At 37.9% G+C, this 26051-nt stretch overlaps 2 protein-coding genes across 2 annotated transcripts; both read right to left on the bottom strand.

Annotated features, from left to right (window-relative positions):
- Positions 1-92: 92 nt before the first annotated feature.
- On the bottom strand, positions 93-11912 carry LOC132888763 (T-cell surface glycoprotein CD5). Its single transcript, XM_060924858.1, has 7 exons — positions 11727-11912; positions 10997-11051; positions 4951-5325; positions 4723-4842; positions 4272-4322; positions 4079-4138; positions 93-2014 (listed from the first exon to the last, which is right to left on the bottom strand). The coding sequence occupies exons 1-7, from the start codon at positions 11742-11744 to the stop codon at positions 1935-1937; spliced, it is 759 nt and encodes a 252-aa protein (XP_060780841.1). The 5' UTR covers positions 11745-11912; the 3' UTR covers positions 93-1934.
- A 1160-nt stretch (positions 11913-13072) lies between these two features.
- Positions 13073-25734, bottom strand: vps37c (VPS37C subunit of ESCRT-I). Its single transcript, XM_060926390.1, has 5 exons — positions 25262-25734; positions 23439-23547; positions 20843-21014; positions 15821-15903; positions 13073-15653 (listed from the first exon to the last, which is right to left on the bottom strand). Exons 2-5 carry the CDS (start codon positions 23529-23531, stop codon positions 15012-15014), a joined length of 990 nt encoding a protein of 329 aa, XP_060782373.1. The 5' UTR covers positions 23532-23547; positions 25262-25734; the 3' UTR covers positions 13073-15011.
- Between the last annotated feature and the right edge of the window lie 317 nt (positions 25735-26051).

Raw genomic sequence — 26051 nt, 5'->3', positions numbered from 1 at the left:
TTTTCGATGTCTTTTTATATTATTTAAATCTATAATTATCAATAATTATATATAATATAATTATAATTTAAAGTATATAAGGTTACAGCTATAATAATAATAATAATAATAATAATGCGTACATCACATGTATGCTGCTTAAAATTCCAGCACCCACAATGTAAACTGCTTTCCCATGCCTTTTTATACGTCATGTACACGTCAGCTGTCTATGTGCATCTGCAGCAAAAAAAAAAAAAAATCTGTATATGATCAAATACACATATAAACAGATATATGGGAAAGATGCTGACGCACATACAGTTACAGTTATCTAGTACAAATATTCTTAACCAAACATGCCTATCTCACAGGTGCATTAGTCTTAAATGTTTCAGTATTCATAATGCTTTTGATCAATAATGTCAACAAAAATCATTTAGTTGGCTAAGCTAAGGATGGAAAAGAGTAAGGTGAAAATCAGGAAAATCCTACCCAATAATACACAACATTATTAGAAAGAAAGGAAGGAAGACATGAAAGAGAAAATAATGGACTGAGAGAAAATAAATGGTGAGTGAAATGCCTGCATTCTGAAAGAAGCAGATGAAGAACCTGCCATATTTTTAGAGCAAGAGAAAGAATGAACGACAGAAATAACACAAACAGGAAGTTAGTCCAAACATGACAGGAAACCACAGCGCTGCAAAGCTGTGCATTCATATTCCTCTCTGCCTGTCTCCCATCATCACCTGCTGTCACACTCCCCTCCCCACCACCATCTCCAACCAAATTCACACAGTGGGAATCATGCTTTCTCTCTCTCTCTCTCTCTCTCTCACACACACACACGCACACACACACAGAGCGACAGAGAGAGAGAGAGAGACACAGATTCATCAAGCTTTATTTATAAGACATCATGATTATGCTTTACATTAAGGTCCACTTAACTGACATTATGCAACACATTAGTAAATAAACCAGTAGTAGTTACTAAAATAATTAACACTTAATAGCTTAAACACTAAATAAGCCAAATAGTTAACACATGAATAAATCCATGTTCATAACATCGGGGACTAAAACAAATCCCACACTGAAGAAAACGAACCAACGCCTTAATTATGTTCATGTTTGATGTTCATCTGGTAACATTTTGAACTGAGGCTAAAAAGCAAGTTCTGATATTTACACCTGGAGTTCAGGAAGCTATCAACATACAGCATCATGCTTATAATTACATTTTTATTCATTTATATGGACATATTTTTCTCTTATTTTGAAACAGTCAATGCAAGTGTATTTCATTAACAGTTGAACTCAATCAATACACATGCTAACTCACTTTGTTTATTAATGCATTAATGTTTATGTTAACTAATGCAGTAAATAATGTTAGTTACAAGAACCTTAAAGTAAAGCATTACCAAATAGTTGTTTAAACGCTTCATTGAAACTATATTACATTACATATTCAATGTCTATAATAGAACAAATTCATTCAAATCAAAACAGATACAACCTAAATAACATAACAGTACAAGGAAAAATAACAGACTAGTAATAATTCAGAGTAAAAACAAGCAGATAAAGAACAATTTTGTTAGGTTTATGAATCAGTCTCAGGTCAAAAAAGCAAACCAATAAATAAACAATACTCTTTAGTATGCCATGTGGGACAAGTTTTCAGAAACATTATACATTTATGTATTATAACAAATCAAATATGTGAAAACAAATAAATTAGTAGCAAATTTATGAATTAAAAAAATTAATAGTGATTGAACGTGTGGGTACAGATGAAGTAAGTCTGGCTAATACTATACATTATTTTGAAATTTGCCAAAATTTAATCTCAGACTGGCTGTTATGAATACCATGTTGATCTTCACGTAACATCAGAGCCTTCAAAAGAAGTATTTTCACAAACTCCTACACTGTACGAGAGGAGATTAACCGCCATACGAGTCGTAGTCACTGTTCCTGTTCGACGAAGGCTCTCTGCTGGGGTAAACCATAAGACTATCCAAACCTGGCAACACACAAAAAACTAATTGTATCAAAGTGCCAGTGTGTGTAAGTGAACAGAATTTAGGTAAATGTCAAAATGGATAAGATGTGAAATCATTAAAAATAGCTGACCTGTATACTCAAATTACTGTAGGCTACATACAGTACCAGTCAAACGTTTAGACACACCTTCTAATTCAGTGTTTTTTTTCCTTTTATTTTTATTAATTAAAAGTCATGTCTTAAAGTAATGTTGGATGTCGTTTCTCTTTCCTTAGTTGAGCGGTTCTTGACATAATAATATATGGATTACTACAGTTGTGGAATAGAGCTATTTACTGTATTTTTATTATATACTATTTACTGTTTGATCTCGGACACATTAAGAAGGCAAGAAATTGCACTAAAAGCATTCCAGGTGACTACCTCATGAAGCTGCTTAAGATAATGCCAACAGTGTGCAAAGCATCATTAAGGTAAACAGTGGCCACTTTGAAGAATCTAAAATGTGAAACATTTTGTTTTTTAACACTTTGTTTACTACATATATGTTATTTCATAATTTTGATGTCTTCAATATTGTTCTACAATGTAGAAAATAGTCAAAATACAGAAAAACCTATGAATGAGTAAGGGTGTACAAACTTTTGACTGGTACTATATATTTTGTAGTACTTGTATTTATGATCTTCTTTCACTTGACAATTATTCACTACATTTCAAGAAAAAAATAGACTGGATACTTTATAATCAACATATTTCTGGAAAACTTCTAGCAGTTGATTTGTTGTAAGAACAAGACCAGCGGCTCTAATGAATCCATGATGTAAATTTCTCTATTTCATGTGTGGTTGGTTATCTGTACACCCCCAAGCAAGCATAAAGATGGTATACACTGAAAACCGACTGAGAAAAGCCCTTGTGTTTTCTGAAATCTGGATAAGTATAATCCATATTTATGTAACCTGTTTGCATTGACAGTGATCTATTAGCATGCAGTCTAGTTTGTGCTGTCAGTGTTATCATGCTCGCTAACATTTGAACCATTTGGGACGCACCTGTAACTGTCATTAATTAACTAGTTTGCATTTGCAAAAACATTTGCAGACGCTCCTTGGTTCCTTGGTCAGAATCACGGTAAATATTCTGTCAGCAAATTCAACGGTTTAATTTTGAATTCTGAATTAAAATGCACTTTAATTCAAGTAAAGAACAACTGTACTATAATTTGAGTAAGGAATCTGTGTACTCTTGCATACTCCTACCAACTCTGATAACGACGGCTTACTCCCAGATGCAGTTTGCACCGTCAGTTTGCTTAGGTTTGCAAAATTATACTGCCTAGTTTAACCTTATGATTTGTCTGCACTTCTTTATGGCTACTAAAGCTCTCAAAAATCATGAAATGTACAGCAGGAGAAAAAAAACCCTGAACCTGTGGTGAACTTTTGGCCCTTTCTGATTTGTTTAATGTAACTACACTGGACTATATACCTACAAAGTTCATCTTTATATTAATAGTGATCTTACTTAATGTGTTTTCATTAATGGCATATAAAAAATCCTCTATTAACCCTTTTCTGGAAAAGAAACGTCAGGAAATGTCTATTTTGCTGATATACTAATGCAGAGAACATAAAGGTTATATGACATATGATACTCAAATCATCTATCAGCAATAAAGACTTTTGTACAGCACTGTACATTTCTCATGTCCTACAATTATTGCATTTTTAGTAAACTGGGGAGAAAACACACACACACACACACAAACACACACACACATATATATACACACACACACACACACACACACACACACACACACACACACACACACACACACACAAGAGAAATAAAAAACAGCACTAAAACGTAGCCATGTATTCAGCATCTGTGCATTGTCCTGGACAGTGGACTGTGATCTTGGAGATTTAATATTATATTTTTGTGGTATATATGTGCACAGTTACACAATTTACCTGTTTGAATTGGTCATCAGTCTTTGGCTAAGGACTAAATAGAGGTCTCTCTCTCTCTCTCTCTCTCTCTGTGTGTGTGTGTGTGTGTGTGTAAAAACACTCACCAGGATAGGACTGCCTCTTCGTTGTATTGTTATTGGGATGATTGCCTCTATGGTAGGACACTTGAAGAAGAAAAAAAAATCAAAGAAAAAAAAGAGTGAAAAATTTTGAATGTTCTCACCTCTGCGAAAATGTTCATGTGTCAGGATATGTGAGTGTGTGTGTGTATATATGAGAGAGAGAGAGATGACTCACCACTCTGACTCTGTGTTGGGCCAACCCAACGATTCTGCCGCTTCTGTGAAACTACAGTAAATTAAAAAATAAAGACAAGTTAACCACATGTTGCATATGTTGATGCTGCTCCAACATATCAAAACTTCTATTAAGTAGTTTCACTAATAAGTGATTCACTAATTGAAATATGTACCAGGACATATGCTATATTTCAAAGCAATTTTGAATGTCCACTGAATGTATTATGAAGGCGTTTACAACTTAAAACCAAATTTCACTATAAAAGTCAGTATTTACAGTGAACCTGAATGATTTTTACAGTGTAGACTCCCAGGACACATTGATAGGTCACAGCAGGATGCATTTCTACTAGTTCACTAAAGCATTTTTAGTAGATCCTAAATAATATGCTTTAGGATGAATAACTGAATAGGGATTAAAAATTATAATTAAAGTTTCCGTGACTCACATCTCTTGCGGACAGCTATGTACGTTGGCTGCAGAAATCGACAGAGAAAGACGGCAATGATCAGCGTCAGTAACAAGCCTGTTACTACTTTATAGGCCAACAGTTCTTTGCTGTCTGCATCTGAGAAACAGAAAAACAGCAGGTTACTGTAAATACAGTGTTCGAAATACGATTCTGTAATGTCATTGCATGTTACACATACACGCGTGCACGCGCACACACACACACCTTTGCAAGTAAGGAAGGTTCCCTTGCACTTGCTGCTCTCGGTCGCAGTTAGGTTTTCATGGATCATATAACCAGGTAAAGGACTACCCAATTTCCTGAAGCCAAGGAACTCTCCACATCTCCTCTCCTCACATATCTCATTACCCAAACGAGTACTTATAATATCATAATGACTGAAACACAGATGCCTTGAGCTTTCTGTAAAATTTTTGGAGAAGAGTATGTAGCCCTGACATGGTTTGGCCTTCTCCCATCTCATCTTTATCCTGCCCACTACAGGAGGCGACGGCCCATCGCAGGGCTTACAGGTGGTTGTGGGACAAGTAGGAGTCATTGGACTAGTAGGATAAGTGCTGCCCGTCATGTTTTCTGTATCTGTAACAGAAATCACAGAGACTGTAAGGTTATGAAATATTACAAGTCCATTGAGAGGCAAAACCTGAACTGTTTCACACAGTATTTTGTAAGGGTTAGTGATCAAAAGACTGTCAATTCAGATTACAGTACTGACAGAGACCCACTGAGTAATTCCACAGTTGTGGTGACATTTTTTTTTAATGCAATAAAATAAAATGTTGCAAATGTTTCATAGTTCATTTCTCACTTTGATTTTCTAATCCTAGAGGATTTAAATTGGATACTTCTTGGAGTTTAACCAAGAATAAGAGATGATCAAAGATTTTCAACTCACAGTGCACATTGTAAAGATATTTATTTATTTATTTATTTATTTATTTATTACTCATGTTGTATGTTTAAGTCACTTCCAACTCCAATCAAAGTGTAGAGCCGAGTAGTTGAGGGATGACGATTACATAGTTGGCACAGCATTTACCTCTTGTATCATTTTTTGTTATTGTTTTTCCAACATTGAATTAAAAAAAAAACATGCATTTAACCTTAGACGTGTCTTAAACTATCTCAGACGACAATGTGTATTTTTTTTCCAAGTTTTCTTTGCTGACCAAGGCTGCATTTTGTTCTTAAATGAGTAACAGGGTTGAACATAACCGGGTCGAGATTTTTAGCATCAAATTAGCAAATACATAAAATGTATGTAGGAAATTTCCCCATTGTGGGATAATAAAGGTCTTCTTATCTTATTTGCATCCTGCTCTTAATACATTTGTAAATATGTATGTAATATTAAGGAAAAGATGTAATGCACGTTTCAACAATCCAAATACAGTACCAGCCAAAAGTTTGGCCACCTCTACTCATTCATAGGGTTTTCTTGTTGTATGTTGACTATTTTCTACATTGTAGAACAATACTGAAGACATCAAAACTATGAAATAATGTGGAATATGTATTATGTAGTAAACAAAAAAATGTTAAACAACAAAATATGTTTCATATTTTAGATTCTTCAGCATATCCAGTGTTTACCTCGATGACACTTTACACACTATTGGCATTATCTTAACCAGCTGCATGAGGTAATCACCTGGAATGCCTTTCAATTAACAGCTGGGCCTCAACAAAATTTAATTAGTGCAATTTCTTGCCTTCTTAATATGTTCGAGATCAAACAGTAAATAATAAACAATAAAAATATAGTAAATAGCCCTATTCCACATCTGTCGTAATCCATATTATGTCAAGAATCACTCAACTAAGGAAAGAGAAACAACATCCATCATTACTTTAAGCCATGAAGTGACTTGTAATTCATAAAAATAAACAAAAACCATTGAATTAGAAGGGGTGTCCAAACTTTTTAGTCTTGTATAGATTTCAGATAAAAACAAAAACTTAAAACATTAATAGAACTTTATCGAAAGCACTTTTGTCTGTCCCAGCTCACCATAACTACACTTTTCCTTGAAATATAATCATTAAATATTTCAAAAATGTTATCATTTTTGCAGAAAAAAGTGTTAATTCATTTGCTTGAAATATCCTTTAGTCCTCTATTATAGATTATGAAAAAACATACATTTTCACTGTTTTCAACAACATTCACTCAGTGCTGTTATTTGAACACATACACATGCAATAATCATATTTGAACGTTTCATCAAGATCATGGTAATATGGGAAGTTCTCCAATTTTTCCCCCTTATTGTAACAAAATCACTTTGACGGTACAACTCTGCCACCCAATTTATATATTTGGTGTATGATTTTTTATATATATATATATATATATATATATATATATATATATATATATATATAAAAGTAAATTATGAATTTAAAATATTAATGTTAAATAATGAGAATGAAGTTAATCACTAATCACACCATTATATGGATGCGAGTTAACCACATTTTATGTTTTTACTAATTTGATGCTAAAAATCTTGACCCGGTTATGATCAACTCTGTTACTCATTTAAGAATAAAATGCAGCCTTGGTCAACAAAGAAAACTTTAAAAAAAATTACACATTGTCGTCTGAGATGGTTTAACACATTTGTCGTAAGGTTAAATGCATATGTGTGTGTGTTTTAAGATTCAGTGTTGGAAAAACAATAACAAAAAATGATACAAGAGGTAAATGCTGTGCCAACTGTGCAATCGTCATCCCTCAACTACTCAGCTCTACACTTTGATTGGAGTTGGAAGTGACTTAAACGTACAACATGACTAAAAGTAAATTCTGTAAAAAATAATTTTGTTTTAAAAAATCATCTTCACAATGCGTACTGCGAGTCAAAAATCTTTGATCATCTCTTATTATTGGTGAAACTCCAAGACATATTCAATTTAAATCCTCTAGGATTAGAAAATCAAAGTGAGAAATGAACTATGAAACATTTGCAACGTTTTATTTTACTGCATAAAAAAAATTCTACATCTTACTGGAAAAGGCTGGATCACACCAATTACCACCTGGAGCACACAACATACTGTAAATTTGTCTTACAGTTGATATGAATACTTTCTAATGTTAACTGTAAGACAGATTTTATAGGAACTTACAGTGTTACACTAATCGAGTTCAATTATCTTTAATAACGCACTCCTTATTAGAATATGTGAGTGGACAAATAATAAATCCTTAAACACAAAGATTTAGGTAATTGATGGAATATTTTTTTGTTTCTTTTATTTATTTATTTATTTATTTATTTATTAATAGTGGGAAGACTGTAATAAAACATTAAAAAGCCCCTTTTGACTGGCAGTGTATGTGAAAACTCAAATATGAACGCTATCACAGCGCATCACTACTTAAACGTGTAAATATATAGAAATGATTAGAATTTATTTTTAGAACTCAATCCCCACTATCAGATTCAGTCAGTGATATGTTTTAATGTCAAAAACCAACTTTTGACTGGCCGTATACATGAAAACTCAAATATGAATGCTATCACAGTACTAGGTCATGTGCTATTTGTAATGCTAGGTCATGACATACGAAAAAAAATCAACATTTGCGGCTTTGCTCACACACTCACATGCGCTCTTGCTGTTTTTGTAGATTGCATGTGAAGACATGCTTCATTTTGCATTTCTATTCTCTCTTTTTTTTCCAAAGTGTGGCTTGAACACCGTTGCACTGTGCAAGCTCAGGCTTTGCAGGATTTTTGATAGCGTGCTCAAAATCTCAATTGAGCTGTGTTAATATAAAGATTAGCCAGTGGCAAGTTGAAAAGACAAACTCGTATTAATAGCAATGTCAATGTCATTTTAGAGTTAACAACAGGCCACGAATATTATTCATATTAAAAATGTTACATAACCCCTAGGATGATTCCTAATCAGCTTTTAAGCAGGTATAGCATCAGTTGTGATAAAGAAAACATTAAACTGAATTAATTCACTATTGTATTGAATATATTGCTTTATGGGACTTAAATATACTAATTTTAAAATGTACGGTTTGAGTTTATGAGGCATATTGATGCATTTGTAGTTCAGACGCAACGTAGACACAATTTTAATTGCTGATAGAAAATAAACATCGATCTAAAACTCAATGATAAGAAATTATAGATTGCATTATGATAAGATAAAGAATCCAGTAAATGGATCAGACATGACTATATTATAAAATGACTATATTAAGGTTGACAGCATATTTAACTACAAAAAAAACCCTAAAGTCATGATTATAAACACTCTGAAAATCAAAATCATTTACATCTAGTAATGTTTGTGCAGACTATCTATGGGCAACAAATCATCTTCCGAAATACATCCTTGTGAAATATATCATATAATCACTAACAGACTAATAAAAGCGCCCGATTCAACCATAAATCAGCTTTTATAAAACTGGCCAGGGACCCTTTAAACTATAAAGTAACTTCCATGGACACTATCTGTACAGATTTATTATAAGAACAAAATATATTTATTCAAATATTCAACACGATAATATTCTGGCTGTAAACTGAAGCCGTAGATCGCTCATAAATATAATAGTGATGATATTAGTGGGCTATTACATTTTCACCAACAAACATAAAAACAAAAACAGACCGCCCCCAGGTTCTGCTTCCCAGACCCCTGGATGTCCCCAGATGAACCTCTGTTGAGGGAGTGGTGGAAACTCAACTTATCATTACAACACTTTTAAACCCTTTGAAACTCATTTGTACACTGACAGAATAACAAAAACAATTTGCAGATCATGTTTGAAATTTTTCTACAGTAAAAGTACCGCAACTGCAAAATATCGATCTGTTCAATAGTAAGAAATGAAAAGAAAAAAAAGACAGATAAAATAGACACTTTTTGGCCTGAAGGAAAAGGTTATTGAAGTTGTGTCTGTTTTCACTATAACTTTAACTGCATTTATACGAATGAAGAAAGTGACAATGCAGACATAGAACTTGTAGACAGTGTAGTAGCGATTGTGATTGTAAACAGCCAAAGGCATTACTGAATCAGTCGGCACTGTTTTTGTAGTTTTTCCACCATTACTTGATGATTAGGTGACACATGATCATGTGATACATGATTGAGGTTTGCACAGCTATAAACATAAATAGGGTTTTAGAATATATCATCTGTATATTATAAGACAGGGCTCTATATCCATCCATCCAGGCCTAATTAGAGTATTAATATTATCTGAATACTGTGTACTAGAAGATGAAACAGAGTGTTTGGTCATAAAATAGGATAAAATCAACATGTATGGCTTTGCTCACATGCACGCTTTCTATTTTTGCAGATTACACTTGAAGACATGCTTCATTTTATACCCCCCCCCAAAAAAAAAATGTGGCTTGAAAACTGTTGCACTGTGCAAGCTCAGGCTTTGCAGGATTTTTGAGTGTGCAGTCAAAATCTAGATTGAGCTGCGCTGATAATGATGATTAGCCAGTGGCAAGTTGAAATGACAAACTCGTATTAACTCATAAAATCTAAAGCCACATTTAGATAGGACAATTCCTCGTCTGTTTTTTAAGCAGATACATGAATTGGATAGGATTGTCAAGCAAGCGCTAAACTGAAATAATTTCCTGCATTAAATATATACACACATTATTGTTTTATGGGACTTGAAACAGTGTCTTACAGAATTAGTGTCTTTTGAATTTGAGGCATATTGATGCACTTTTGGGTTTTTGAGACAACATTTATAGTTCAGACGCAATAGGGACAACAAACACACTTTTAAAAAGCTGATAAAAAAATCAGTCTAAAACTCAATGATAAGAAATTATTATAATTGGAATACTATAAGGAAGGGCTTGATGCATCTAAAGCCATCTTTAGAGCCTTAATATTATCAGAATATTGGGTATCGCACTCAAAGATGTTACCAAAGGTTGAAACAGATGGCTACACTGGTATCTGTCTGAGAAACTCTCAAACTTGTTAGCATGTCTAAAGCTAAATGCAGCTCTACACAACACACCCATTTCACCAACTGACTTCTACTTGACATATAAAGTCAGATAACGTCTGTTTTTGCGACCCCTGTGGATTTACTCAAGTGTCCTTGATGTAAAGCAGAATCCATCATGGAATACATCTCTGAACATGCAGATTATTCTCACTCAATGCTCTAGTGACTTAGTGTTGAAGCACAGATCATTGCCCAGACTTTATAAATATATAGGATGAATGCAGTACTTACGCTCAGCAAGGACAGCCGGCATTAGCACCAGCAGCAAAATGCAGTCCATCAGTAACTGGCAGAAAATATGGAGCCGCCATTAGAACTGAATTTGTTCTTTTCACATTCACAGCTAGTCCAAATATATTGTTTAAAATCAATTTTAAAAATTGATGTTTCCTAACCATTTAAGCTCTACATTTGGATGTTATTAATAGTATGATTAAGTGAAGAAAATGCTGAGTTGAAAGAAAATAAGAGATAGTTTTTAAAAAATTCACGCATTTCAGTTTACAAAACCTCAGGCCTTTTAAATCAGCGTTGCCTTTGAAGAACAAATGAGCTCTTTATACTTAAAAGATACAATCTTCCTGAACCACAGCAATCAACACCCAGGTATTTGTATTGAAGTTGTAACCTCTAATAGGCCTTGATGGTACATTTTGCATTAAATCTTAAGAAACAGAGTGATTGCTGCATGTTCATTTAAGATCTCAGCCTCGATTAGGTAGAATAGCTGTACTTTTCACGACTGTAGTTTTAATGCTGACTTTAATCATGAAACGAAGCGTTTACATTTCTGGGTTCTTCAGTGAATTGAGCACAGAATAAACATTAAAAGTTGGAGGAAAATCAATCTTAATCTGCCACTACAGAGGCTTTTCTTGCTTGAATCACAATCCTAAACCAGGATTTTAGATTAAAGTGCATCAGGTGTCAAGAGATACTCAAAATTATGTCAAGTTCTTACCTTAGCTGAATAACACATGAAGCAATGTATAGAGCAAGAAACATACAAATGAAGTGAAAGGAAACAGACAGAGGTGAAAAAGCTATCCTTTCTTCATTTCTCCTCCCCCATCCTCTCTGTCTAACTCACTCTCTCCATACAGTGCATCTCCACAGCTTGAATGTTGCTCTGCACGCTGCTCCGCTTCCTCACTTCAAAAGAAGTCGAAGAGAAAAAAAAACCTTAAACTTGAGCAAAAAGCCATGTAGACTGTAATAAGTGGGTGTTAGCACAATGAGAGGCATAATAAATGAGGGTGAAAAATAGTGATGTAGTGTCGTGAGTAATTTCTGTGTTAATTTTTATACAAACTGTCCCCCCCCCCTTTTTTTTTGTGGAGCCAACGCACAAAGCACTACAGCACAAAAACAAGATGAAAGTGAATATTTCATAACCTTATTTCCTGTTTAGATAACTGTAACATTAAGGGTTTTAATAGAATGCACAACCTGGGTCAGGGCATTTTGTAGACTACTTACTAATTCTAATAGTAATAAATCTGAATTCTAATCAACTCCAATAATTCAGCAAAGACGTATTTTATCTTCTAAAGAAACACGGAACACTACACAACATATATGGGCAAGATCATCAGGAATTTTATAATCTGACCCATTTTTGTGACTTCAGACAACAAAGAATAAATTCCCTTCTTTCTTTTAAACAAAAAGTTAAGATGATGACAACGACAACGATGATTCATAAATGTATTGCAAATCTTAAATAGGCAGGCCCAAGAGTTCAGCCTAATTTTAATGACAACAAAAGAAATTTCAAGGTGAAACACAGAATGCAAATGATGCAAGAGCCTAATACCCCGTCGCTCATCTTTTTTCTTTCATCTTACTATTGTTCATTTCTTCTTCTTCTTTGTTTACACCCATTCATTACTGCCTCTTTCCCCTCCTTCACTCTCTCGGTCTTTGTCAAGCTTCGCTCTGTTGGTTTACCATGCCGTAGCGGTGCTGAAAGGCCCGTGAATTCTGGTTTGCCAAACAAAAATTCCCCGCAACACCTCCTCAAATCTCGATTATGATTCAGTTTTAACTGCATTTCAATACATTTGGAAAGTGAGTCAAACTGCCTGTTATGCGCTGCCTAATTAAATTCAACAAACAAGCCTCTAAAGCTCAAACACCCAATGTACAAACTGTATTTAAGATTCATTATATTTAAATGTTTGTTTTAAAAATTCTAAAAAAAAAAAAAATTAAAAAAAAAAAACGATGAACAAGGATAAAACCAGTAATACAACTCCTTTTCCAAGAAATTAGAAGCTCAAGCGTGAAAATAATGCAGACGACAGCTTTCATAGATCAACTTCAGTGTTTAATATCCACACCAAAGGAAATAAAAATAAAAATAATACACAACAGGCTACAGTCATCACCATCAATCCCACAGAATGCCTTTCCTCTAATGCTGCACATCACAGTGTGCGACTAAAACACCCAGTTTCCCCTCCATTATTTCATGCCAGCTTTCTCCCTCATTTCAGGTCCTGAGGACGGGCCATAGATGACAGGGTGTTGCTCCGAACCTGAGTCTTATTTACTGAGTTCATTAAAGCCACCCGAGGTTTGATTGGGGATGCCTCTAGGTCTTTCTTTCTTTCTTTTGATTTCTTGTAAGTTAAAAATAATGATTGACAAAATAAAATTTAAAAGTTGACCCCGAGCATCTTTTCTAAAGCTGACGGTTCGCAGACTCACCCCCAGGCCCTTTTACCGTAGGGACGGAAGCTGTTATTGTGGAGTGCAAATGTGATTCAAAACAATCATCCTACCAGTCAACACATAGAAGATAAACACTCCAAAATGTGGGGCTGCTGCAGGGGACTACATACAACCTCCATAGATACATACAGCATTCATTTACAGATAAACTAGAACTTTAGTCGGTCATTCATAACACTTATAACTGCATTAATTAAGCCCTTACAAACAACTGTAATAGACAAAAATGGGCTTACGAGGTTATCTTGTCTGCGTAATCTTCATTTTAAAGCATTTTCGGTGTCAAGCTGGTTACGGAATGCTGTATGTAACCTACAAAAGGAGGTTATGTACTGTAGCTCAAACTCCCTCGCATGCTCACTGTGCTGTTATGGTTCCCTTTGCCTCAAAAGCCACACCATATACTGTGCTATAGCAGATAAAGATATGTTTATATTATATTCCCCTTGTTATATTATTTACCATTATTGATATCTGTTTATACAAATCAAAACAGTCTTCACTAGAGTATTTAAAACAGTCCCTTCAGGTAATTTTCAATGTTCTCAGTCAACAAGCTGTACATGGAGCAAGGGAGGTGTGAACAAAATAAAACGGAAAAAAAAGGAAATAAAAGAGAAAGGTTAAGAAAAAGTGAGGCAGAAGGGACAAAAAAAAAAAAAAAGTCTTTTCAGCAGGCAAGGAGATAGATTGTGGGGGGCAGGGGGAGCGACAGAGCAGGTGCACTGTTGCATTAAATACAGTATGGACTCCTCTCATAACAAGGTACAGGCAATATGATTCAGGGGTCAAATAATTCACCCAAATAAAAGTGACTGAAAATGTGGTGTTAAACATGTAGACAGACAATTTGTAAACTAATTTTGTGTCTTCAGAGAACGGTAGTGGTGTTATTTTCTTGTGTGTGTGTGTGTGTGTGTGTGGGGTGGGGTGGGGTGGGGGGGGGGGGGGGGGGGGGGGGTTATACATATATATATTTAAAAAAAAAAAAGTGGCTATGCAAACCAGAAAGCGGCTCGGTGATGACTTATTCTTATGATTAAGTAGTGTGACGCTTCTCATTACTAGTTAAATAAAATGATGCGATTCTGAATGATAGACCATAGCCTTATGAGGCCAAACAGCAACACAATTCCATTAAATTAAATTAAAACATAATGGCAAATTCAATCAAACACAATCAACAATTTGAAATCTCAGATCTGGAAACATGCTAGAACAGTCAGGAACTGAACCAAGTCCAAAGTTGACTGATGTCCATTTTGGTCTCTGACAGGTTTTTGGAGCAAGTCTTTCACTGAGGTGTCAGAGGGGGAAAAATACATGGTAACCCAGATGTCAAACATTTTGTGCAAGCCTCAAACAGGAAGAGAAAATTTGGGGATATGCAAACCACAAATCTCAATGTCAGTTGGAGGCAAAAGAGGAAAGAAGAAAGAGACAGAACAGAGATGAGGGATTAAGAGACACACAGAGAGAGAGAGAGAGAGAGAGAGAGAGACACTGTGGTTCAGGAGTACGGCTGTGGTACACCAAACCCTGGCCTATAAAGCGGCCTACCTGTAGGTGACTGAGAAGGGGGCATATGGGAGCCCACGGGGTAACTATAACCTCCATAAGGGTATGGGCTGGGGTAGGGTGCATTACTAGGGCCAAACTGCCCAAAAGGAGGACCTTGGGGAGCTGGAAAGGCAGGTTGGGTGGGGTATGGGCATGTGGATGGGGCAAAGGCAAGCTGGGCACTGGGGTAGCCTGAGGATGGAGTAAAAGCCACAGCCTGGCTTGAGTAGGGCTGAAAAGCACCAGAGGGGTTGGAGGGGGCAGCTGTAGAGGCTGAACAGGGCTGGCTAGGAGGAGAAACAGGGTATGAAGGGTACTGCAGGGCACAGTTGGGTGGGTTGGAGCTCACGCTGGGTTTCTGCTGTTGCTGTTGCTGGGGTTGTTGCCACGGGGACACTGAGATGGCCTCTGAATTGGAGCACGGCTCTGATGTCATGCCCGACTCCCCGGCTCCTTGGTTCTTCTGGCGCAGAATCTCTTGCAGTTTCTCAATGCACACACGTCTTCTGTGAGCGAGGCAGCGAAGAGAGTGGAAGCGCTCAAGGAAGGAGTCTAGCAACAAGGAACCCTCTAGAAACTCATCAGCTAGAACCTGCGAGAGAGCAACAGTGATATTGAGACAACACTTGGTGTGTGAAAGCAAGCGAATTAATGAAAGACAATGAGAATTCTGACATCTAAACGTGGAACGAAGTGACAATTGTTTGTACAGGTAAAGACATTTTAATATAATTAGCACATCCTTGAATAGCCCCTTACCTCTGACTCTGCCTCTGTGTTGGCGCCCTCTGCCTGTAGACGAGATAACAACCCCTCAGGAGACACCTGTCCCATAATCCCATCTAGAGAAAGAAAAGTCGTGTTAGATGGAGAAAGAGAACAGCGAGGCTGCGAGAGAGTGAATGAACCCCTACTTTAACAGGGAACTGAGAGCGTTTTAATTGCAATTAACCTTGCATACAGCAAACTGCTTCTTTACATCTCCTCAAAAGGGGCTTTTGTCGCTATGTGATATAGATCAGCTAGACCACAGTAACAAAATCAATACAGCAAATAGAGCAGCCGTTCTCAAATCCCAGTCCCAAGACCCTATAAATGGAAGATTCTTGTGTTTTACTCTGCACCATCACATACTAACACCCAGCAGATAACTACTGAGCCATTTACTAACAGATTCATGTTGAGTGCAAAAATGCCAGCACAATCCCAATAGACTTTGACTGAGAATCCCTAAAAATGAACCTGAGGTATTGGTATAAAACACACAGCTGTAGAACAACAAATGATTCTGACTTTAAAGGGGAACTGAAGTCATTTTTAAACTTGCTTTATTTCTTAATTAACGTGTTATTCAATTACGTTTTCGGTTTTAGTAACCTTATATATCGTGACTCGTATTGGCAACTAATTGCAATTAAATATTAGACTTATCGGTCTACTCAGTTTTGAGCCATGTTGAATTTAGTTTGTTTGGTCCATGGCAGGCATCACTTATCTGCGCGATCTTCACGAGACTTGTGCGAGACTTTGAAACGTCAAGTGTCAGCCAGGTGTCAGTGCCACCATTTTGAAAACTGTTTTCTAAACGAAACATTGCACAAAAACGAGTTTAAAATGACGACTCCTGCCTACTTTTTTCAAACTTTCCTGATTGCTATCAAAACAACTTCCGGCTTGATTACATCAGCATTCGAAAGAGGGCGCACATGTCTTTTGACAAAGTTGGCAGATGTTGGTCACTTTGGCTACGTTCACACTGCAGGCTGAAGTGACTCAAATCCGATCTTTTCGTCCATATGTGACCTGTATCCGATCTTTTATTGACAATATGAACGACACAGATCTGATTTTTTCAAATCCGACCCAGGCCGTTTGGATATGTGGTCCTAATTCTGATTCCTATCCGCTCTTTTCATATGCGACTTCAGTCTGAACCGCCAGGTCGCATTCATCCGACTTACACGTCATCAACAAGCCACAAACGTCACTATTCTGCGCTGAAGTAGGCGGCGGGTCTCTCAAAAAAAGTTACAACAACATGGCGCATGACATCAATGCGAGGGACGTTTCGGGCTCTGAAGGTTCTGAATCTTCTCAGACTTCAGTCTGAACCGCCAGGTCGCATTCATCCGACTTACACGTCATCAACAAGCCACAAACGTCACTATTCTGCGCTGAAGTAGGCGGCGGGTCTCTCAAAAAAAGTTACAACAACATGGTGCATGACATCAATGCGAGGGACGTTTCGGGCTCTGAAGGTTCTGAATCTTCTCAATGGAAGGACACAGAGGTTAGGGAGCTGATTTCCATTTGGGGGGATGCAGCTATTCAAGCTAGATTGGATGGGTCATACCGCAACCGGGCGGTTTTACTTCCGTAAACACTGGCCATGCTCACTGCGTGTGACGTCGTCGTATCCTGCAATGCGCATGCGGAACACTTTTAGGTTGCTTTTCGTTCATACTGAGGATCACATACAAGTCGCATATATTTGTTAATGTGAACGACCTCACAAAAAAATCGGATTTCACAAAAAAATCGGAATTGAGCATTAAGCCTTGCAGTGTGAACGTAGCGTTTGATTTCTGCTGTACGTTTTACTTCCGTCCTACGATGTCTCGCACAGGTCTCAACGAATCTCGTTTACGACCATTGCTTTGACATATGGACTGATATTACATAGCATATTTCAAAGACTCATAACTTGCTATAGCAGTGACAAAATAGCCATCAAAAATGCATTCCTATATTTAATAAAATGAGATAAATAGAATTTTGATTAAAAAAAATTTGCCTTCAGTTCTCCTTTAATAGCACAACAAGTGATGGCACTAATGTATGTATCTGAGTTTAGCTTTATTTCACAATGACAAAGCAGTTTAACAAAAATTACATCAATATTTACACATCTATTTAAGAAAACAATATAAATCAAAACAAGTATATATTTAGGATAAATTGTCCCAAAAAATTGAGGGCATGGTGAGGAGCAAAAGAGATGGTAGGGTTAGAATTTGGTGTAAGCATTATGAATCACTGGAACTTGTGTCACTGTTGACACTGCCTTGTGTCAACAGTTTGGGCTGGTGGTGGAAGTCTAATGGTGTGGACATTTTTTGTTTCTTGGCACCCACTGGGTCCCTTAATTCCACTCAAACATCATTTGAAGGTCACAGTCCGAGTGTGTTGTTGCTGACCAAGTGCTCCCATTGGTCTACAATTTAACAATCTTATAACGGCTACTTCCAGCATGAAAATGTGCACATAACGTCACAAAAGGCAAGTTGTCTCAAACTAATTCCATGAACATGACAATGAGTTCAGTGTGCTTCAACAGTTGCCCCAGTCACTAATCCAAAAGATCACCTTTGGGATGTAGGAGAGGTGGAAATTCATGAAGTCATAGCTGACAAATCTGCACCAAAATGTCAACTCTCTCTCAAAGAAATATTCCATGCCACAAAGAACTGAGACTCTTCTGAAATTAAAGTGGGGATGGTCCACTATTAGTGCAGTGTTCCTAATAAAGTGGCCAGAGTGTATAGTAGTAATAAGCATATTAGCATTCACAATGAAAACGTTTAATATGCAGAACTAATATAAAAAAAAACACTTCTTGATGGGGGGGGGGGGGGGGGGGGGCACATTCTGGTATGCAGTACTGCCGAGTACTTAATGTTCCACTCGACACGGATGTGGGGGGAAAAGAAAATCATGAGCATATAAGGAGCGTGTGTTCTCAATCAAGTCACTACAGGAATGGAATAAATGAAAAAATTAAGCCTGTCCACATTCTAACATGACTCCCTCAACAAGGTGACGCAAGTAAGAATACAAGAGGATAAAAATAAGGTCTGCATGACTTATGAGAACAAACAGGACAGTCTTGCTGAGCAACATATTGCTGGACTGGTGGGAAATTAACGCTTTACAAACACATGACAAGTGTGGATGATAAGGAAATCACCCGTGCTACAAAGTTTCTGATTAGTTACGTCACTAGCCAAGCTGCAGTTATTGTAAAATATTATTTATAAAGAAAAGTAGTATTTTCGCCCAATTAATAAACAATAACAGTAATTTTGTCGGCGGTTAACAATGTACTGTTTTTCAAGACAACTGATTTTCATAACAGCATGCTTAAATTTCAGATCCGAATAGGATTCCCTTGAATTACATTCCCAGTATAACACCTCTAGGAGAAACCTCATAACACCATCACATGCCAACGCCACCTAATTTTAGTCCAAGTGCTAGCAGCGGAGGTGCACAGTAATTTCTTTTCATCTTACTGAGAAGAGTTTTAATAATAGAAGCTGTTGCTTTATCTCTTTGCACACATGACCTTTCAAGTTTTAAAACCAGTTCTCCTATCTTTACTGTTGGTTCCTATTAAGTAGTCCATCTTATTCTTACATTTCCACAAGAAGGAGTAACAGTTTAATTAGTATGCAAACTGGAGGTCTGGGCTGCAGACTACCAAATATATACATACACAGCACATCAAACCTACTTGGACAATTTGCTGTGCGACAAACATTACGTTCATTAAGACTTACTTTGATTATACCTTCCTTAAAGATAATTTATCTCATGGTGTTGTTTGAAAACGTACAGTTCCTATTTATTCATCTTTAGTAACTGCTTTTATAAGCTTAGAAGTGGATACACAGCTTATACCAAGAACACTGCGTGTGAGACAGGAATACACCCTGGATGGGATGTCAGTTAAATCACAGGGCATTATGCACACGTGTGTATACACACACACACACACACACACACACCTAGGGGAACATTAGAGTTGTTGATTCATGTTTTGGGGAGGTAAGCAGACTCTGGAGAGCCTGGAGTTAACCCATGCAAACACAGAGAGAGCATGTGAAACGTTGCACTGTGAGAAACCGGAGTTCAAAATTGAACTGGGAACCTGGAGCTGTGAAACAGCATCATTAATATAAATACGCTTATGTAGCAGTCTGTATCTGTGCATGTGCTGTGTCAAATCCTTGACATTTTCAAACACTGCTGGTAATCTGTAACATTTTCTTCTTTGATGTTGCATCCCTTAACCAACACGTCTTCAGCCAACCCTGGATGCACAATGAATGAAACAAACTTTTCTCTCCGTGTCCGAAATCGCTCACTACTCCCTATATAGCGAATTATTATATAGAGGACTATATAGTGGGCTAATTGGTAAAATGAAAAAACGCTTTCGGACACTAGTCTGTCGCGCTGGTATTTACATCATTACTGTTGCACAATTAAAACGTGCCAGATCAGTCGGCTGGTGGGTTTTCAAAATAATAAAATACATGCATGTGTTTTTGTGATAAAAATCCATATTATACTGAGCGCATTTCCCACATTAATAAAATACAAAGTACCTGCATCTTTCAGTTTTTTTTTTTTAAATCAAGGCTGAATACTTTCTTCTTTGCCACTGCCTTTTATTAAATCAAATGAGACTTTTAATTTGATTTCTTTCAGCGCGACCGCAATGCATGATGGGATATATTGCTTTGGTTAGTGACCATCAGTTGGACACTACTTTTAGTGATGCATTGTAGGATACTTTGAGTGCACTATATAGGGTATAAATAATCCTTACTAAGGTTTCGGACAGCACTACAAAATGGCGTTGTCACTATATAGTGCCCTATATAGTGAGTAGAGAGTGATTTCGGACACAGGGTTTGACACGTTCCCATTCATTACTGCTTCTCTTTCTGTAATCTCTCATCTACACTTTACGTTTTCAGTATATCCAGTGTTTACCTCGAAGAGCACAGTGCTGTTTGTATCGCTCCCTCACTTCCTCCAATTCATTATATTTCAGCACCAGCCGTTCTCTCTCTCTCTCCAGCTGCGGTTTCATATCGAGGTTCTGTTCAGCCAGGCTGCGATTGGAAGCCAGAGCCATTTCCCTTTCCAGCTGAATGTTCTGGATCTGTGAAGAGAGAAAAAGCCAAACATAACTGTCCATTCTTTGGATAGAGAACATATTTCCTAATGAAGCAAATTTCCCACATATTGGGGGGGGGGGGGGGGGGGGGGGGGGGGCATTTCATGTAAATCCATGTCAAATTATATATTATCTTAATGCTTTGTGTAAGGACACCATAGTCTACTGATGTATTATGGCATACAGTGTTTGTTTTGTTATCTCTGTGTTTCAATTTGTGCATCCTGTGAAAGTGACACTGGTGCCATGATCTAACTAGATGTGCCCAAGCCTGCAAAGTGATCTAATCTCCCACTGGCTGATCCACATCAAGAGACAGCAATTACACGAATGCACAAAGCAACAGTTAAGGCAGTTAATTGTTAATTAGTGAAGAATACATCTGGAAACCTACGCAGCCATACAAAAGCTTGGTTAGCCTTTTTTCATGTTCAGCCATAGAACACTTCGACACACGCTGCCAAGCTCCTGAAAACTAGCTACCATTCTGATAACTGGCATGGCAATCCACAATGTACGAGGATGTGTCATTTCCTTTTGGTCTGTTTTTAACTTGGTTTTGGAAAGAATATTTGATTTTTATTTCTTTTATTTTGCTGCTAGTTCACCTTCAAGCTTTTTTCTCTTGTGCTGAAGCTGTGTATCTGTGCTTGTTTAAGATAATTAGAAGCAAAACATTATAACAGATTCCTCTCACTCAGCATTTTTCTTGTTTTCTTGCACTATGACCTCACTTGGAAAGCCTAGGTGCACTGTATGGATCCTAGTGGTTGCAACAACAATAAAATAAATTCCATCATCTGTACTGCGTATCCGTCAGGGTCACTGGAGCCAATCCCAGCTGACTTTGGGTGAGAGACAGGGCACACCCTGGATACATCGTTAATCTATTGCAGGGCTAACACAGAGACGAGCGAACATTCACATTCACACCCAAGGGCAATTTAGGCTACGTTTACATTACGTCAAATCAGCGGATCATCAGATTAACGTTCTTAAAACGATTCGCGTTTACACTAAAACCGTTAGCCGTGCACACAGCAACGCCAATACGCGGATACGCTAATCACATGACTTTAGACGGCGCGTAACATGATCCCAGTGCATTTCAGACGGCGCGTAACATGATCCCAGTGCATTTAGGGCATGCGCAAGGCTCACCACTTGCAAGTAGAAGGATGGCAAGCCGCGCAAGGCTCACCACTTGCAAGTAGAAGGATGGCAAGCCGCGCAAGGCTCACCACTTGCAAGTAGAAGGATGGCAAGCCTAATACACGGATACGCTCGGCTCCGCAGGCATCCTGCGCTCCAAATCACTCCGCCCTGAACAGCGAGTGCCCTCTGGAGGGTGCGCACTCCGGCCCTGCGCAGCTCACACAGCGCGCGAGTGAAGTGAACAAGCCACGATTCGGGACTGAGCCGCTGTGTGTGTGATCCCAGCGCATATCACTTACTACTTGCAAGTGGAAGGATGGCAAGCCTAAAGACAATCATAACTACACAATGGGCAGTATTTGCATCAGTATTTGCAGTATTTTCATACTCTTTAATGAAAGGTGATACAAGGCGGAAGTCCACGCCGTTTTTCAGCAGTCGCGTCACATGACCAACGCCAGCGAATCAGGAAGGTGGATGTCACAGTGACGTTGTCCAATGACGATGCCAGCTAGAGCTCAGCACAGCGTATTCGCGTATTCTGAATGTTTACACAGCACCGGAGCTGACACGATCTGGATTGAATACGTGGACGCTGGCGGATTCCCGTTTCCCGGCGTTTCCAGGGGGTTTAATGTAAACGGACAGTGCATCCGCGAAGAAAACGAGACAGATACGGTCTAATGTAAACGTAGCCTTAGAGTAGCCATTTGACCTAATCCACATGTCTTTGGACTGTGGGAAGAAACCCACAGTCACAGGGAGAACATGGTAACCCTCAGGTACATTTTTTGATGGAAATTTACACCAACAGAAGTAGGTAGATTCATGAATGCACCGCCAACAGACAGCTCTTGAAGGGAAGTGTTGACTGAATATACAATTTTTGTGATTTACTTGTAGCCTTACTACACTCAAATTCACTGTGTGTGTTCCTGACAAATGATTGCACAGATACTCATGGGTACCACAGTTTTTATTTTAAGTAACACTGTTCCTTCTTTACCACCCCATTAAAGGATCAGTATTGAGTAAATTTTGTGAGCAAGCATGTTGAAGGGTCACTGTTTCAATACACTATCACCACTGGCCCTGGAAAATTGCTGTCCTCATCCAAAGCAATGTGTTTCACTGCACATCACAAATGCCATCAAACCAAAAACCAAACTAGAGGCTAGAAAGGGCCGACACACCACCACAACACAATCAAAAAATACTTACACATTATGAAACCTGAAACCTATAGAATCTCACCTCATCTGACTCCAGTGCCATTGACGCAACCCGTTCCGAGTTATCCAGCAAATCCTGTAACTCGGATTGTCCGAGATCCTGAAGCTTCTCCATTGATTTGCCAGTACAGCTGTCAATCAGAATTGCAGACAAAAAGACAAAGACATTCATATAACTACTTCTACAGTTTTTCAAGCTTGTCTTGTCAAGATCATTGCTGCTTTTAGTTTTGGGAATAGTAATGTTCAATTTTGGCTTCCTAAATCTAGCTATTAGAAACCAGTGTTTTGCACTTAGCCAGTGGAAAAAAATTTCCACCAGCTCAGCATGCATCAGCAGTTAATCAACAAGTTTTTAGGCATGTTACAGACATCACTTCCCTTCTCTAAAATGTGCTAATTAATAAATGTGAACGTGAAACAAGTGTCTTTGAGCAAGGAACCAAATAAACTGAGCTGGGTTCTGGTCCCTTCAGGACTGGAATTGGGGATCCCTTCAATACAGGGTCAAGTCTTTGCTAGACAATAATTACAAAACCTTTTATGCTGGAATTGACGAAACAAATATAAAATTATTTACCTGAGCTCTGGCCAAGCAATTGAATAATAAATATAAAGCAAAAAGGTGCTTGTTTTAAAGATCACATTTCCTTGGTATCAATGTTACAAATATTACTCCTCATAATAACAGATTGAACAATATGTTCCTGAAGGAGATCTGTCCATCTCATCTCATCATCTCTAGCCGCTTTATCCTGTTCTACAGGGTTGCAGGCAAGCTGGAGCCTATCCCAGCTGACTACGGGCGAAAGGCGGGGTACACCCTGGACAAGTCCCCAGGTCATCACAGGGCTGACACATAGACACAGACAACCATTCACACTCACATTCACACCTACGGTCAATTTAGAGTCACCAGTTAACCTAACCTGCATGTCTTTGGACTGTGGGGGAAACCGGAGCACCCGGAGGAAACCCACGCGGACACGAGGAGAACATGCAAACTCCGAGATCTGTCCAAACTTTTTTTTTTCAACTGGATGGAGAGACTTTGATTAATCAGTCCAGTCACTGAAAGTGCATTCATTCAATATTATGGACACACACGTATTGCACTAGTCCTTTGTTTGTGTTCTTGCTGATATTAAGAGGCTGCCTTTGTCTCTCTCTCTCACACACACACACACACGTGCAGTGAAATTCTTTTTTCACATATCCAAGCTTGTTAGGAAGCTGGGGTCAGAGCTGATACAGCTATGAAACAGCACGCCTGGAGCAGACAGACAGAGTTAAGGGCCTTGCTCAAGGGCCCGAACAGTCACAGCTTGGCGGTGCTGGTAAGCCAGAGCCTTAACCATTGAGCCACCACTGCCTATAAAACAGCTTTGTTCCCTGACTGGGAATCAAATCCAGGGCATGGCAGTGAAAACACCAGATTCGAACCACTAGACCACCAGGGATAGATAATTACTGTCTTTCAAAATAGCTCATGTTACTGTCAGTTCTTTTTACATAGGCATGGACAATCCTCTCCTACACTGCACTTTTCCCTCCAGATTTATTTACAGACCTATTAAATTTACTGCATGCCTTATATATGCTGCTACAATTATTTTTGTCATACTGACACTGTCATTCATATTTATGTCCCCATCACTTTAATGTCATTTCCTCACGAAATATTAATAAAGCTAAAGCTGCTTGTTGTTGTTGTTGTTGTTGTCATTTAACCCCTGGCTTTCAGGCACCGATAAATCATCTATAAGCACAACAATACATGTATCTAATGTTGTCTGATTAGAGATAGCGTATTGTATGAATAATATGTGAAAAACAAATACTTACAAGGTGCTAGCAAATCAAATTCCTTGGGTTAGAGAGCACATCGACAAACATCCGACTTGAATCGGAAGCCAGTGACGTAAAATGAACACGGAAGCGCTGCCCTTGGTTGTAAATAAAACTAATAAACATACGTCTCTGTTGATGTTTGACGCGGATTTAATCTTCAAATCGCCCAATAACGTGCAGCAAAGCCGGTTCTATCCGCTAATGTATTCCTCTGTCTGTATGACACTTTGCTCTATTTATCGAGGAGAGCCTTTTTAGTCAGCTAGTCAGCTAGCAGCCAAGAGCACATACAGAAGGAAAAAAGCCGTCAAATGAAAGACGACTGCAAAAAGTAGACGAAAGATCTTTTCTAGTAAAACGCCGCAAACGTCGAAGCGACGACAACATCCAGGAAACGCTGCGTTTAATAGGAAATATTCACTCTCTTATGCGAAAGTTTCACTTCTTGCTGACAGATACCGCCGCCATATTTTGGAATAATCCACTCTCAATTTCTCTCAAGGGGGGGTGGTGGTGGTGGGAATACTACATGACACAGGAATGGACTTAAAACAAATGAAAACATTGCTTAAATAGATGCTATGATTTAATTACCATGTTTAGTAGTTGAACATATAATATGATATATTTCACAAGATGAAATTGAATTTGTAACTTACCGCTGTTCGCGAGTGGTATCGTCTGTTGTTCAGCTGACTCATGGGAAACCCCAAAGTGACAGGAATGTTCCATTCACTGTGGAGCAGCAGGGAGGAGCCGCACAGTGACTTACTTCCATTACTAA

Source organism: Neoarius graeffei, chromosome 7, assembly GCF_027579695.1.
Source record: "Neoarius graeffei isolate fNeoGra1 chromosome 7, fNeoGra1.pri, whole genome shotgun sequence".
Classification (NCBI taxonomy): Eukaryota; Metazoa; Chordata; class Actinopteri; order Siluriformes; family Ariidae; genus Neoarius; species Neoarius graeffei.
This window is presented reverse-complemented; position numbering and strand designations above follow the sequence as displayed.